General features: G+C 34.2%; 1 protein-coding gene across 3 annotated transcripts; it reads right to left on the bottom strand.

Moving 5' to 3' along the window:
• Window positions 1–946: 946 nt before the first annotated feature.
• Window positions 947–16,267, bottom strand: PRR27 (proline rich 27). Of its 3 annotated transcripts, XM_073891171.1 has the most exons (6): window positions 16,082–16,267; window positions 13,151–13,292; window positions 10,078–10,208; window positions 6,530–6,553; window positions 4,458–4,914; window positions 947–1,032 (listed from the first exon to the last, which is right to left on the bottom strand). In XM_073891171.1, exons 3-5 carry the CDS (start codon window positions 10,123–10,125, stop codon window positions 4,462–4,464), a joined length of 525 nt encoding a protein of 174 aa, XP_073747272.1. In that variant the 5' UTR covers window positions 10,126–10,208; window positions 13,151–13,292; window positions 16,082–16,267; the 3' UTR covers window positions 947–1,032; window positions 4,458–4,461. The 3 variants fall into 3 exon arrangements, with proteins under 3 accessions (XP_073747272.1, XP_073747273.1, XP_025743507.1); XM_073891172.1 differs by lacking the exon at window positions 6,530–6,553; XM_025887722.2 differs by lacking the exon at window positions 13,151–13,292.
• Between the last annotated feature and the right edge of the window lie 759 nt (window positions 16,268–17,026).

The following is a 17,026-nucleotide window of genomic DNA, read 5'->3' as shown; positions in this document are numbered from 1 at the left end:
GGCAAAAATACCTCTTTGAGAGATGTGATTAAATTAAATTGTGATTTTAATTTTAAAATGGAGAGATTGGATTATCTGAGTGGGTCCTAAGTGCAGTCACATGTATTCTTATAGAGGGAGGCAGAGGAAGATTTGGACACACACAGGAGGAAAAGAATGGAAATCTCAGAGCAGACAAAGATGTGATGATACATTCCTTGAAAATTAGAATGATCCAGAGACAAGTTAAAGAAAGCTAGCAGCCACAGAAAGAAGCTGGAAGAGCCAAAGCTCTCCAAAAGCTTATCCAGGGACCATGGCCCTTCCAATTAACTTCAGCCCAGTAAAATTGATTTTTGACCTCCAGGACTAGGAGCTTAGAAGAGTGCTTAGCACTGGTAAGTGTAATGTGAATTGATATTAAATAAATATTTTATTTTTTTAAAGATTTTTTATTTATTTATTTGACAGAGAGAGAGAGCACAAGCAGGGGGTGCAACAGAGGGAGAGGGAGAAACAGGCTCTCTGCTGAGCAGGGAGCCTGACACAGGGCTCGATTCTAGGCCCCGGGATCATGACTTGAGCCTAAGGCAGATGCTTATTCGACTGAGCCACCCAGGCGCCCCTAAATAAATATTTTAAAAAGTAGATGAAACATTTCGAGGGAAGGAAAAGGGGGGGAGCTGTGGAATGATGGTTGTCTCCCCTTTAACTACCTTCTGTCACATTTTCAAAAGAAATAATTTGGAAACAAACCATTAAAAAATTCTATTTGTGCTGGGTTCTTTCTAGATAGTGTTTATTCAAAAGAAAGACACATATTGCCAACATATGTTTAAATCTTTGACAATTATTTACATATTTAGGAAATAGCCTTTTAAAATTTTGAGTGGGAAAAGTACAACATGAACATCATTTCTGTGTAAATGAGGTCTGATGAAAAAAAAATGACAAGCCAATCAATATGGGAGAATAGTGTTTTTAATATAAAAGAATGAAAGTCTGGAAAAGAAAGTAGATTTTTGTAGATTTCATTGATTTGTTCAACAATATCTGGAAAAAGGAAAATAACATATTAGTTTTATATAATAGAATGATAAAATTACTCACACAGCAAAATATTGTTTTGTGATTTTAATGTTAAAGGTCTATATTGAAAGATCACCTACAAATCTATACTATGATTAAGATACACGTTTAAGAGACTCAAGTTTATTTTCTTCTTCTTGTATATATTACGCATGCAGTCTTGTAACTATTTTAAAATGCAATGTTCATTCAGTATCATGCTTTATTTGCATGCATGTATATATTATATAGGATTCCTTTGTGTGAGGGCCTTGGGTCCAGATCAACACAATCTTCTGATACTGAGTGATATAAAATAGAATTCCTTCTCTGCCTTAAGAGATTTTTCCAGAAAAGTAGCACACTCTCTCTGTTACTTGTTATGAATTAAGTAATTAATATAGTAAGAAACTAAACATAAATGTTTACTGAAAATATGAAATTATTAAATTGGCCTATCTTGAACTGATTTACCAACCAATATCTTTTGATCTTATATAATAGTAAAATAAGTAAAAACCAAAGAATATAGCAATATTAAAATTTGAAGCTTTTTAATTGTCTTGACAATAACTGTTATTAAGAGGCATCACCAACAATATTAACTGCCCTCACATTTGATTTTCAATTCTACTTTAATTACTGATGTCACCTCAATAGAAATTCTGATTTGGCTTGCAAAATAAAGTAAAATAAAGCCTTGACATTTTCCTGTCCAATTTTATAACAGTAAAAGTGGAATGGCTTTTGAATGTGATGAAGGAGTAAGAACTTGGAATGAGGGCAACCAAATTTTTGTTTAGGTGAACTCAGGTAGAATGTGCACAAATGAACTTTTTGACCAATGCCTTTCTTCCCAAGATAATGTATAACAGGGGATGGAAGACACATTTGTTGGGGGAAGGGGTGGGGACTGGGAGAGTTCAGATCTAAATCATTGTTCCTGTTTTCTAAGGCAGTGGTTCTTGGTGTGGGGTAAGAAGGGAAGCTGAATGGATATAATACAGAATGACTTGTGTCAGCTTTAGTAATGGTTCCTCTCATCCACAATTCAACCCCTATACCTCCTATGGAAGTTTCTTCCTTCTATCGACCACTATTATTTTAGAATATTCATCATAATCAATTTGGATTAATTTAAGGAAGAACTATCTACTCAGTTCCTAAGTTCCTTACCCAAGACAGAAGTTTATAATTGCAGAAGCTGTAGGACACAGGACAAATGCCTCTCTACACCCCACTTTCTCATTTTCATGTAGTAAAAATATATTCCAAGGTGGTTTCAGAGATTTAGTCTATTTAATGTGTGATTTTTAAATCTCAGTATCATGTATGACTTACAGAAATAAATGATTGTTACTCTCTTTTCTAGAAAATTTCATTTCTTTATCTAAAAAAAAAAAGATCTTTCATGCATTGTAAAATGTACTTCATTCATTATATTGGGCCTATCTTTCCTGAATAATCTTTATTCTCTAGGAAGTTGTATCCTGGTGATCTCTTTATAACTCATATTTAGAATACTCTAGATTGCCACCATATTTAGCTTTTGAAAATAGAGAACTGGTCAAATCATTCTTCTCAGTGAAGATTCTTGATAAATTCCTTTGGCTAAGGAAAAAGTCCAAATATTTAGCAGTGTTTTCAAGGCCCATTTTTATCAAGTCCTATTTCTCTTTATGCATACTTTCCAACATTTTCCCTCTACCCCCATGTGAGCCACAGCATATGCTGGTAGTTGGACAGTGCTTTGAATTAAAGAAACCTACTGAATAAACTTGTTGACGTGAGGAGCATTGTAGAATAAGGCTAGCTCTTTCGACTTCTCGGGAGCAATTTCAAACAACCTTTTAACTTGATCCTGCTCTTTATCAGAAACAAGGGAACAGGAAGAAAATTTGTACCTCCATGTAGGAAACAATTGCTAGCAGCATTTGATTAGTGGCAATGTACGGCAGAATTTATTCACTGGTGGATTTAAGCTCCCATTTCTTTTCAGCCTGTGCCCTGAATTCAGAGTATCTTCCATGTAGTTGGGACTCCCACTTTCCCTTTTATAAAATAGCCATTGCTTGGACTACATCCACTAAAACTTAGGGAATAGGTGCTTCTTAAAGATGTTTTAAAGAATGATTATTTTTAAAAAGTATAATTTAGGTCAAGATGAGTAACAGAAAGTGGTTTTATCCTCTTACTTGGAAAACATTTTTAAAAAGATACCAAACGTCGCAGAAGCAGCAGCTTCTTGAGATCTGAACATTAAATGGTGAAGGACAGTGATCCCTAAGAGACAGGAAGCAAATGAAGTGAACCCTATGACTGTCCTAGCTTACTGCCTGGAGAGTTTCCTGGCCTTCGTTCGTGGAGGGAGATGGAGCTAGGAGTCCAGGAAGACAAGGTAGCTGAAATTCACGGGGCAGAGCGTCGGGGAGGAAAGCGAGGGACAAAGATAAAATACAGAGATCTAAAGAGGTCACCCTCATATTTTCAACTGAGTATGGATATTCACATGAAGATACCCCCTGAAGCCAGGTTTAAAAAACCACTGAAAGACAAAGTGGAACAATATCTAGTGCTCACAGAGGGCAGGGAAAAGTTTTTGATCTCATAAGAGTAAAAAAAAAAATCCCCAAATTCACAGGGCATAAACTTGAGTACTCAGAATGGTTTGATCTCTGTAATGGGAAAAAGGAGCCTTAGATAAAAATGTTTCTTTGTTACTGCTTGAAAGCCTTAACAGCATAGTAATCTAATGCCATCCTAAAATAAAGCTCATGAGCATGTGTATATGTGAAAAACAATGTTTTCCCTTAATATCAGAAACAAGGCAGGGAGGTCTATCTGATCACTTTTATTTAACACTGACAGACTGGAGGTTTAAACCAGTACAGTATTCATTAACAAAAAAATGGAAATAAATCAGTAGCATCCAGTTTGGAAATTAAAATGCTTACTAACAGATGAATGGGTAAAAAAAAAATATGATATGGCTGTATCATGAAATGCTACCCTAAAAAAAAAAAAAACACAACTACTGATGTACTTAACTACGTGGACAAATTTCAAAATAATTATGCTGAGTGAAAGAAGCCAGACAAAAAAAAGAGTATTTACAGTATTATTCTGTTAACATGGAATTCTAGAAAATGCAAACCAGTCTGTAAGGACAGAAAATAGATTAGGGATAGGAGAAAGGGGAGGGTGGGATTTTTTTTTCCATAGGTATATAGATATGTCAAAACTTACCATGGTGTACATTTTCAGTATCTGTAGTTTGCTGTAGGCCAATTGTATCTTAATAAAGCTGTTCAAAATGTTTAATCTGATATTTGTTTGCTTATGGGGAGATTCACTTTTTTCTATCTCCTACAAATTCCGTGCTCTATGGGAGTAAGGTTTAGGCAACCCACCTAGTCAAGAAGGCTGAGGTTCTGAAGCAGCAGGCTCGGCTTCATCAGACTCTAGGGGCCCAGGCTCAACCGCAATAAGCTTTGGGTTGGGAGGTGTAGTAGGTGTAGTTACAAGAGGTGTAGATATATGGGGCTCAGCAGCCACAGGCATGGGAGCACTGAGGGGGATAAAAGGTCCTTCAAGTCTGCTCAAGGGAGGGACAAAGTAGGAAGATATCTGAGGAGAAGAGGGGACCGACGAAGTAATTATGGTAAAACTAGGACTGTGGTAGAGGAGGGCTCCTGGAGAATTGAGAATCCAGGGATACGAGGGTACCCCTGAATCAGGGTCAGGATTCCCAGGGTAACTGGGGATTTTATTCCTTGAAGGACGAAAAGGAGGAGCAAAATTAAGGCCTGATGTGGGATACAGAATATTCAGAGATGGGTCAAGAGGGTAATGATTGCCACTGTAATCCTAAAGGAGAAGCAAAGAAATCAGTGAAAGTTGATTGTTTATACCTAACCTATCTATATATTACCCATGTTATGACCATGATGCTATACAACGAGTGAAGATTATTTTTTGTAAGCATTCCAATTTAGTCTCTTTCTTAAGGGTAACATGCTTCCATAATTTTCGTGATTGAAACTAATAATCTCTTGAGAAAACTGAATAAATCTCAATTCTGGGAGAAATATTTTGTGTTTAAGCAAATCAGAGTGTTATAAACTGAACAATATGCCAGCTTAGGCCAGGAGAGAAATAGAAGGAAAGCGTGTGCACAGTATAGAACTGGTATTTCCAGGCAGGCCTTCTTCTCTGTACCCTCTGCCCAGCCCACTGCTCTCATTGTTCCCAGACATCTTAAGTGCCCCACCAAAGCATTCACTTAGATATACCCCTTCCAGGCACCCTTTTGGTCTCCTCCCCCATCCTGTAGCATCCTTGTCCACTCATCAAGGCCAAGCATCTCAAATTGTTATTAAGAAGGAAAGCAGACTGGATGTGGATGAGTGACTACTGGCTTTTTTGTTTTTTTAAAATTGAGATATAATTGATGATAGTTCATACCTTATTGTATATTTGAACATTTTTAAGACAGTAGATCTTAAAAGTTTTCATCACAAGAAAAAAAATTGTAACTGTGTGGTGAAGAATGTTAACTAGACTTAATGTGGTTATCATTTTGCAATATCTACTACTGGCTTTTGACATTTAATTTTCCCTGTGCTGTTTGTGTTTTAAATGAGAGGATTATTAATATTGCTGATGCATTCACTATTAAATTTCAAATTATTTCTTTCTGTAGAAGGACCTCTACAACCTCCAGTTGTCCCACATTTGTCTATTACGTGTATGTGAGACTGGCGGGGAGCTCCAAGGTCCCAAAATTATGCAGGAATTTACAGAAAATTAAGACATTTCTTGGTCTCACATCCATAAAATTTTATTTACTATCACAAATGTTTCATGCAATTTTGGTATATATTGGTTTATATATCAAGATTCTAGATTATTTGATTCATTGCATAGCTTAATTATAATTTAAAGAATTTTAAATGTTTTTAACATACATATTTTAAAATATTATAAACTATATTTAACATTTCTTATGTGTTTATGTTAATGTGAGCCAGTTGACAGACATTTTCTTTACATATATTCCAAGTTAACTTGTCAGTGGCAGACACCATTTATCATAGATCCAGTTTTCATATTTGTTAGAAAATATTGCCTTATTTATCAACAGTACTTTTCTATGATATATAACTTTAAATTTCAGTTTAAATCCTTTAATCTAAAGTGCTGGCAGTGAAACCAGACAAGATATCACTATGAATAGGAAAATTACAGGATATATAAATACACATATGCTTATATTTATATATGTATTTTTAATGAGCCCATCATGGCAAGCAAAGAACGTGTTTCTAAATTACTTAGCTTTTCAAGAAAAAAAAACATTAAACTGAATTATTTAACATTATTAGATAGAAACACTGTTTTTTAAAAATACTATTTTAAAAAGAAAATAATATAGACTACATTTTAATATCTTAAAATATAAATAAATATGAATATATTTTACCTCTTCACCAGAAGAGAGAACTTTCTAAAACGACAAAGAAAATAATGTTTGTTTTAAATTCCAGGCCACTGAAAAATACCATTCTTTAGAGCTCTACCTACATTCAGAGTGACTATAACTGACAAAACTCTCCAAGCAACTTGGCATTTTCTTTCTTAAGTGATAGAGTTGTTTGCCTTGTTTTCCTGTGACTATGTAGACTCTTCTGTTTTCTAAATACATTCTTACAAAATAGATATGCAATGGCTAAAATTAATATTCTATTAGTGCCAGTGTTTCTACACTATCATTAAATTTCTCGTTCATATTTACTTAGAAACTTTCATATACAGGGCACAATTGGCTTATTTACACCAGATATTTACATTAGAGCATCATTTGTGTTTATTACAAAATTCCCTGTGACTAAACAAGGCCTTGCAATATAAATCTCAATAAATGCAGATTGTTCCTCAGTGGCTTTGGGATATTTTAAGCTTTTTCTTGATGGACAATCAAGGATTTATTTTTAAAAAGTATAAGATGAGTGCCTACTGTGTGCTGTCCATGTGCTAGATATTGGGATCCTAAGTACTGGAAAGAACACACCAGGTTTCTTTGTTCAGACCTAGTTACTACATCTCCCAGCCAGGCCAGCTTCCTCATTAAAATTTAATATTGTATAAAAAACAAAACAATGAATAGACAAAAAGTAGAAAAAGACCTTTAAATATAGAGAACAAATTGATCATTTCCAGAGGGAAGGGGGTGGGAGGAGGGTAAAATGGGTGGAGGGTATTGGGAGATATAGACTTCCACCTATTGGATGAGTAAGTCATGGGAGTAAAAAAGACAGAGTAGGGAATATAATCCATGACATTGTAATAGCACTTTATAGTGACAGATTGTAGATATGCCTGTAGTGAGCATAGCATAACATATAGAGAAGTTGAATCACTATGTTAGACACCTGAAACTAATATAGCATTGTGTGCCAATTATACTCAAATAAAACATGGAAGAAAAAAGTAATTTAATATTGTATATAATATTTCTTTCCAATTTAGTTTGGTTTCCTGAATTACTGAGTTAAAAATGTTTCCTTAGGCATATTTTCATCCTTAAGTATGATGCATGATGCACAAGTGCTACAGGTTTCAGAGTGTTCACAGAGACAAATGTCAGTGATTTGTATTGTGACCATAGAGCCCTAGTTTCTCATAAGTAAAATATTAACTCTTACAAGAAATTCAAAAGAATATTTTGTACCATTTTCATTTTCAGTTATTTTCAAAACCTTTCTACAGCTTTGCCATATGTCTCATGGTATTGGGTCAAAAGTGTGCATATGCAGACCGCATCTCTTGGCTTTTCTTTTCCAGATTGTCATGTTTATCTAGTGCAGACTTGTGGGTAGGTGCAAGTATAATTTTCTTAGCACACTCCTGTCATCAGAATAGGAGGCAAAAATGACAAAGAACTTAAAAAAATCTACTATCAGTTAATTGATGAATGCTGTGGTCTCCTACAGAGGGATACTCTGTGGGTATTTTCTGCCCAGAAGTTATCTAGCTCCTTGGGACACATTCTTTCTGCTAGTAATTCCTAGATCATGCTTTCTTCTGCTCTGATCTTTCATACAGGCACAACCTTTCCAGATTCATCACTTAATTTTTTCAAGTAAGTTTAGTACACTGTCATAAATTTTATAGAGGCACGTAGAGGAAAATCGAGCATAGCAAAAACTTTATCACACTGCAGAGAGAGTGCACGTACTTAGTGCTTCTGCTCATTGAAAAGAAATAAAGACCTTATGGGAAATAGGTTAAACACAAATATATTTGTGTTCCATAAACATTTTTCTATCAAATAAGAATAGATTAATAGCACTAATATTTTAACAGCAATAGTAGTCACAAAACTGCATTGTATAGAAATCAGAGACTTTTAAAATGTAAAATACACTTTAAGGTAAAAAAAAAAAGCATATTCATATGTAAATGGAAAATAGTTTCACCTCATCAGGGAAGTGAAGCCCATCTAAAACAAAGGAAAAATTAATTCAATGTGGCTATTTATTTGAAAACACCTGTGCCCAGATTTCCATATTACTGAAGAATTTGTACAGTCTTTTTAGTAGCGTTTCTGTTTTATAAGATTTTATTCATTTATTTGAAAGAGAGAGAGCGAGAGAGAGAGCACAAGCGGGGAGGGGGTGCAGGGGTGGGGAGGAGTAGAGGGAGAGGGAGAAGCAGACTCCCCACTGAGCAGGGAGGCTCTCTGGGCTCCACCTGGGATCAACATATGTCTTTTTTTTTTTAAGATTTTATTTATTTAATTTGAGAGAGAGAGAGTGCGAGTGAGCATGAGCAGGGGTCAGGGGGTGGGGGCGCAGTGAGAGAAGCAGACTCCATGCTGAGCAGGGAGGCGGAAGTGGGACTCCATCCCAGGACCCTGAGATCCTGACCTGAGCTGAAGGCAGATGCTTAACCAACTGAGCCACCCAGGCACACCACATATGTTTTTGAGCTCAATAGTTGCCTTAGAAAGTTTTACTTTGGCTGAAGGATTTTAGTTTGAAATTGGTAAATCTGAAAGATCAACTGAAAGACCATCTGGCTGTTATTCATATTTCTGGTTTTACTGCTGTCTTTCATTCTCAGGTTTTGTTTGCATTCTGTGTGTGTGTGTGTGTGTGTGGGTGCACAAGCAAGTATAATTTCCACTTGTTTACACTTGCAGAAGGATCATATATTCACTTGTTCTCCAATTAAGCTTCAATATAGTTTATGAATTCACCACAGATTATGCCAAGAATAAAAAATAGTGTAGAAACTCATCATTTACTATTTTAAGAATTAGAGTTTAATTCAGGTAATTTTAGAAGATAGAGTAATATCTTGAAATTTGCCCAGGATGATAATAATAATTGCAATAGTAGTTAATAATATCAAGCAGCATTTGAGTTCCTAGGAACTCTAATAAGCACTTTAGATAAATATTTAATGCTCAAAACCATTCTATAAGGTGTCATAAGTTTCTCCTTTTACAAAAAAGGATATTTAGCACACTCATTGGCTAGGCTTAAGAATTTTCCATCAGCTATCTCTTACATCAGAGTCTCATCTGCTTATGCTACATTAAAGTCATTATGTCCATTGACTTTAACTCCGTCAAGTATTCCTTGTGACTCTACCTAAACACTTCCAGCAATGGAACATCACTGCCAGAAGAAGCCCAATCCAGCTTTCTGTAATTTGAAGACATAAACTCTGTTAAAACAATCTACACGGGATTTTGGTTCCCTGTAACTTTGTCCTCCTCCAGCCCACTGCATTTTTGAACTAACCTCTTTTCCTTGCTGGTTAGCCATTTAGATAACACAACTTTATTATTTTGCTTTTTAAAATATCTTTTGAAAAGTTTGGCACAACAAACCTCATGCCCATTAACACGTCTCTCTGCTTCAGTGTTTTCAGCACTATACTAACATGTTAATAACGTGAATTCGTGTCTACAGTTGTTCCATGGTTACACTATTGCTACATTTTAGAAGTCTATTTACTCACCTTTGCAAAAGAAACACACAAGATGCAGGCCAATAATAGAAACTTCATTTTGAATGACCCTATGAAGATTAATTTTATAAAGTGGTTGTTTCAGAAAACATACAATATATATCTTAGTAATTTCTCTTCTCCTAGAGAGAGAAAAAAGAATGCATGGCTTTATTAGTCCGATTAGAAGCACCCTCAACAGAAAATTTGGTCCTGCTATTAACTACTGTTGTTATCTAACAGGAATGATGCTAAAACAAAATTACCCTTTTCTGCAAATGTCTTTCAACAATTAATTGGCTTCTAACTCAACTTCTTTAAGTGGGAGTGAACTCATTTAGTTACTTAGGGATACATTTTTGCAATTAATTTGTCATGGAGAGCTTACCATGAAATAGAATTGCTTAAAAGTAGCCATTCTATGGGTGATGTATTAGTATTTTCTTTTTACAGAATAATCGGGAGATTGGTATCAACCACTTGGAAAAATTTCCAGTCCTAATGTTGTTGCCACTGTATGCTGTGGCATAAACCTTTAGGCTCTTAATCATCCATTTTTTCATCTTTCTCTGAAAACACCCTATGTTCAGGTGTGTGTCTTGATTAGGCTCAATTTTCTTCAAAGAAAGTAAAGCCAATCTCTAGTTGGTTGTCTTCTCCCTTCCCCCAAGACATAAATTATCTCTACTCTTAACTAAAAATATATATACAAGACACTTATATAACACTATTTAATATCTCAAAATGTGAAAAATATAAGTGCCAAAAAGTATTTTATTAATAATGATGTCAGGTTCATAATATATTGCCAAATGAATATTCAGATGTTAAATATAGCTAAAGTATTTAATGGGTTATTTCTAATTAGATCATGTCTGATTTTTAAAATAACTTCCATAATTTCATTTTATCTTCTATAGTATATAATTTTTTTGTGAAGTGAGAATGTATTACTTGTATGCTATATATATTCCAATAAAATGAAATATTTTCAAGTTTTTGATGAGACCATGAATGCTTTAGTGCCTAATTCATAACAAGATCTTGGCTGCAAAATTGTACTGATGGGGGAAGCCCTGCAAATTATATACTCCATCCATTTCTCAAAATACATATATATATATTTAATTTTAGATTACCTGTTTACCTGTTTAACATGGTTTTGACCACATATTGGATGGTCTTTGCTATAATGTTGTTTGGTATTATACATCTGTTTTTTTGCTGAGAGGCTACATAAGAAAGAAACCAATAGGTTTTACCATCGTTTGTTAGTTGTAAAGATGCATGAGACAAAAGATCTGTGCCTCATTCTCTTTCCCTATAAACAACATTGGAGAAATTCCTGACAGGTCCCAATACCTAGGCTTTTCTTGAGCTACGGATATACTTTCATGTCCTAGATTCATTGATATTACTTATCTCTTGTTTTTGCATGTATTTTTGGTTTTTGCCTACCAGGAATTTTAGAGTCAAATATCTTAGCCATATTTAGAACTCTATAGGGCATTATGGCATCTCATTTGGGAATGCTTACTGCATCTCTGGCTTTATATTATTTCCCCTAGTCTTGCTTTTCCCTTATCAATTTATATCTTTTTAAAAAAATTCTGTTTTACTTATTTTGCAAGCTGTCTTAAATCCTTTTAGAATGGGTCATATTATAAACAAACAGAGGAACAAATTAAGCAATCAAACAAATCTCCTAAAATTGTTTATAGTGCTAAAATTTCCCTTTGGTGTTGTTTTAACATTTTTGCAGAAAGAAAATAAAAATGTTAACTGGTGAAACAAAAATATGAATTTGTACCTAAAGAAGATAATATTTTATTCTTTAATATAGATCAGTTATTTTTAAATTAGCCTATACTTCATTGTACAGCACATGTGACCTAAAGATTAACAATATAAAGTTAACTGATATATTTATTGATCTCTTTAAAATCATTCCTTTTAGCCTTATCTGGGTTTCTGAAGTAGGAAGATTTAATTGGTTGGAGCCAGATTTTCATACACTTATTATATGGCAAATGTCTAATTTGCCATAATAATAATTGTCATATTGTCTAATAATTATCCAATAATTGTCAAATTATATGGCACTTCAATAATTTAGAAGAACCCCCCTCCCCTTATCCCACTATTATTTTGGGAACCTATCAATTTGATTATATGTAATGGCCCCAAAATATAGATAAATATAGATAAAAGAAACTATGTGAGAAAATGCACATTCACTGTTTTTTTAGTGTGCTTTGAACAGAAATCCTGTATAACTGGCTCAAATAATACCAGCTTAAATTATTATATGATAGATAATCCAGTAAGCATAGTTTTACTTAATTTGACTTTTGTCTTAATGTGACTATTAATTTAATGAAGCTCTTATGCATCAGCAATTCTATTAAAGATGAATAAGTATTTCTTCTTCATAAAGAATATAAAAAAATAAAGTGTTCCTATTGGAATAATTAACAGCCAACAAAGGATAACTCAATTATAATTTTAGAGTTCTAAAAAAATCATTTGAGAATGGAAAATCCCAGATTTATCAATATTTAAAAATCTTTTCTCCCTTGTCCACTGTCTCAGTTTATTTATCTATCCATATATCACTTGTAATTTAATACTTTAGAATGCTCCAGAAGGAACAAAGCATTCATGTCTCATTCAAATAATAATTTTCCCTTCTCCTTTCCTCAGTTTTTTTCCCTTCAACTAGCTTTTACATGAGAGGGGATGACCTGACCCCACTCTTTAGTTGTTCAGAGGAACATGAGAATACCTGAGTAGAAGAAACCCACCCTTTTAGGGTTTATCTGAACTCCTGAGTCCAGTCTGAATGTAGAGATTAAAAAAAAAAAAAACTCCCCTGATGAGTCTTCTCTTATGTAGTCTTGAAGTGATCATTTAGACGTGTGGTGGATTAGATTTATACAACACCCCGTGTGACTAACTTCTCCAAACCGGGAGAGAATGTAAATATGCATTTATAGGCACTCTATGAAAGTCTATCTAACTGACACCTAGGGGAGAATCTTTTACAAATGGAAGCATCTTTATACCAGGGTTAGGGGAAGGATACCTTGTTTCCGGGAGGGAAACTAATGGTGTAGATCTGGTCTTGCTCTGGACACTGTGCCTCACTCACTTTCCTCCAGGGGTATTTATAGGAAGTCTTTAATTTAATGTTACTTCTTTTGTTTTGAAGTAAATCAGCATCATATCTGAAAAAATAAAAACCTATCAATTTGACTTATTTGGCTCTAAATTACTCCCCTCATTTCAGAGAATCATAAAAATATGGAAGTTCCCATTATGTGGCAGTAAAAGACAAATTTAGGAACTGCATTAAACTTAATTACTAAATACGCTTTGCAGGTATTGATTACTTGATTGAATTTTGACATTTCTAGAAAGTGTGATGAAGGAATTTTATGCTTGATTTATTTTATGTTAAACCTGGAATAAAATGGATTAACATAAATATTTAAAAAAATAACAGGGTGGTATCTCTTTCTGTATTAGTGTTACAAACATGAATTACCTACTATGAATAAATATTAAAAACTGAAAGAGCTCTTCTGTCCTGTAAATATATTATTGACAACCAAGTATTTCTAGTAATATGCAATATAAATAAGAAGTGATAAAAAACATCGTACTGGCTGGCAGTGCACAAGTCGTAATCAGAGTAATGTGAAGTGATTTAGCTTGGTACCCTCCTGAATCATGGTCAGGGCTGCAGGGTTTGTTAGGACGAGAGAACCCTCTTTTCCAAGTACATAATTTTCTTTCTGTAGAATCAATGAATGTAGCCCCTCCCCCACTAATGGCCTCACAGAAGGAAAAGTGCTCATGTACAACCATTAAAATATTAACCTTATTATCTACTAAAGTATAGCCTAAGTCTAGCCTTCAGAAAAAAAAGTCTACAGATTAAAAAAAAAACAATCATCAGAACCAAAGTCAGTTATTAAACTGATTTGTTGGAACTCTCAGAGAATTTAAATAGTTTTGAATGGAAGACTCTAATGGTAAGGTAGACAAGATGAAGATTATATAGATAGTTTCAGCACAGAGAGGGAAAGTATAAGAAAGAATGAAATGGAAATGCTAGAAATCAAAAGTTCACTAACAAAGAAAAAGAATGCATTTGATTTAGCTTATCACTAGACTCAATACAGCCCAGGAAAGAACCAGAGAATTTGAAGATCTACTTCCTTCCTTCCTTCCTTCCTTCCTTCCTTCCTTCCTTCCTTCCTTCCTCTCTTTCCTCTCTCCCTCCCTTCCTTCCATTCTTCTTTTCTTCTTTCCTTTGTTTCCTTCACTTGATCATTTACTTAGTCCCTTAGTACTGTTCTAGACCCTAGAGAATATGAGAAATGCAACTCAGTGGACAAAAGGTAGTTCGGGACAACATTAAAATAAGGCCTTCAGAATTTAAAGCTCCAGAGATATCACTTCTTTGTGAATGAAGAAGGGAAAAAGGTATAAACTTAATTAACCCCCTATTTCAGATTGTTATACTAAAAAATGGGTATTATTAAGTTCATTATTTTGTGATTCAACTGTATAGGAAACCTATGGAATATATTTGACAGTTGGAAAGAATGGATGTGAAAAATAAGCATAACAGTAGTTTTCTTTTGTTATGAACAATATCATACTACACAGACAGTAGGTGATTTTAGAATAGTGATGGACCAGAACATATCCTGTGCTTTTGTAGTAATGGAGATGGGGTGCCTTTTCCTCTGTTACTGACAGCTACACTCTTGGAATTGTCAAGGTTTTTAACTTACAAGAGATATAACAAAGATATACTACAAAGTATTGTTGCCATAAGTATGCAAGCAATGGCTATATTCTTATAATGTTTTCCTACTTTAATATTTTTTAAATCTCTTCCAATTACCAATGAGATAAACTTGAATCTGGAGAGACTGACTCTTTGACAAATCCTTGAAAATTATTTACTGATCTCAAAAAGGAGCTATTATAGCTGCTATGCTCCAGTTTAATTTACTATAATAAAATATTAGGTCTGGAATATATAGAATGACCTGGGAATTCATGAACACTGGATAATGCTTTGACTATTAGGGATTAAAGTAAGATTCTGCTTACACATTGCCTCTCATATTGCTTACATTTTAATTTGGGAAGCCAACAAATATGTGGAGATTTCAGGACTCAGTTTGGTTCACCTATCTAAATTTGAGGGACAACAGTTATAAAGCTGAATCTAGAGAATTTGAAGCTGATTTTAATTGGCTAATTGTATGTGGCAATTAAAAAGTTTAAAGTGGATAAGATCATATAGGAAAAATATGTAGAGTTAAAAAGAAGTGGCTGAAGTCAGAGTCCTAGAAAATATCAATGTTTGTGTAAAGAAGAGGTGTCCATGCAAAATACCTAGAAGAAATAGCTAAAGGAAGAGAATTATAAAAATTGCCAGGAAGTAAATCTTAATAGGTCTAAATAGAATAGTATGCCTGGGGGCAACTTATTCATTTTCTACTACAATTTCCTCATCTGTAAGGTATATTAATCATTATTAGTAATGTAAGAGTAATAGTTGTAAGGTTAATTGAGGCAAATATATAAATTACCCTGCACATAGCTGCTCAGTCAGTTTCATGCATTATAATCATCATTATTACTTTTACCACAATCTATTTAAAAGGAGAGATTACAGAGGAAATTTTTAAAAAGCATCAAAAGAGCTATTAGCTTTGACATAAAGGAAGGTCACCATAGTCTTTGAGACTTGAAGGAGACAGTTAAAGTTATGTTGAGATTTATCAAGTTATTGAAGTATTGTAGTAGGTGGTGGATAGTATTAGGGCTTAATGGACTCAATATAGTCTATAAAATAGAAAGGAAGGTTGTTTTTTAGTAGGATTAATTGAAAGTATAAGGAGAGTTGAGGAAGACAGCTAACTCTAATGCCAACAAGACAAAGTTTGATAAACACTCTTAGATGACAAAAAAGTTCAGAAAACTAACTTACTTTAGGATTCAGTTGCTTGGATGGCGTGGCAGTAGATTTTGAGCTCATGGTTGGGCATTTTCCAGACAGTATTAAGTGCAGAGAGGCAGAAGTGTTATATGTAGTATGAAGATAATATTTGAAATAGTCAAAGATAAAGTCTGGGTTGTGTAAGGAAGGGAGTGAGGCTAATAGGAAATAGAGAGAATGGAATATAATCAGAGTGTTAAGGCATGAAGTGTTCTATGAAGACAAAGAAAACTTCTCTTAGCTTCTTCCTGTTCCACTCCTTCAAAGTATATGTCATATGTTACTTCCTTCTGAAAAAAAATCCTTGAGTGTTCAGTCTGAATAAGAAAGGAAATGAAGCTAAGTGGGATTGAATAGAATGGAATATAATGAAAGGGCTAAAGGATTGGAATATTCTATGAAGTCAAAGAAAAAGTCTTCAATTTTCAAATCTTTTCACCAAAGACACACATCTTAGAATGTCACTCTCCTATGAACACCCCTCCAGTGTCTTCCCATCACAACCAAATGTGTAACACAAATTTCTAAGCTCAATAATCTTCATCTTTATCCCTTCCTTTCTGACCTCTGATCTACTTTCCTTTAACTTCTCTTCCCTCTGTCTTTTCTGGATATATTCATCCCCTTAGAGTTTTCCTTATAATATACGCATGCACCCACTCATTTGCTCTTTATGTTTCTTCATTTGTTAGATACCATTAATAGGGGGCCTTGGAAGGTTTATATTTTCAATGCCTGGCTCCCTTCTTTCGTGGGACAATGTGAACTGAGAGGAGGATTGAGGGCTCTGGTGAAGGTTTGGGATTGAGGCTGTGGCACATTATGAGCGTGAATAAATCAGAAAGATGGTAAGATGATGGCTGAATAGTACTGTAAACCCAGTTGTGGTTGGGGAATATAATTAGTAGTGTTCACGGTTATCCATTATGAGAAGTA

This window comes from Callorhinus ursinus, unplaced genomic scaffold, assembly GCF_003265705.2.
Source record: "Callorhinus ursinus isolate GAN/ISIS: 27379988/994484 unplaced genomic scaffold, GSC_fseal_2.0 scaffold4, whole genome shotgun sequence".
In the NCBI taxonomy this organism is placed as follows: domain Eukaryota; kingdom Metazoa; phylum Chordata; class Mammalia; order Carnivora; family Otariidae; genus Callorhinus; species Callorhinus ursinus.
Note: the sequence above shows the minus strand (reverse complement) of the source record. Positions and strands in the feature narration are given on the sequence as shown.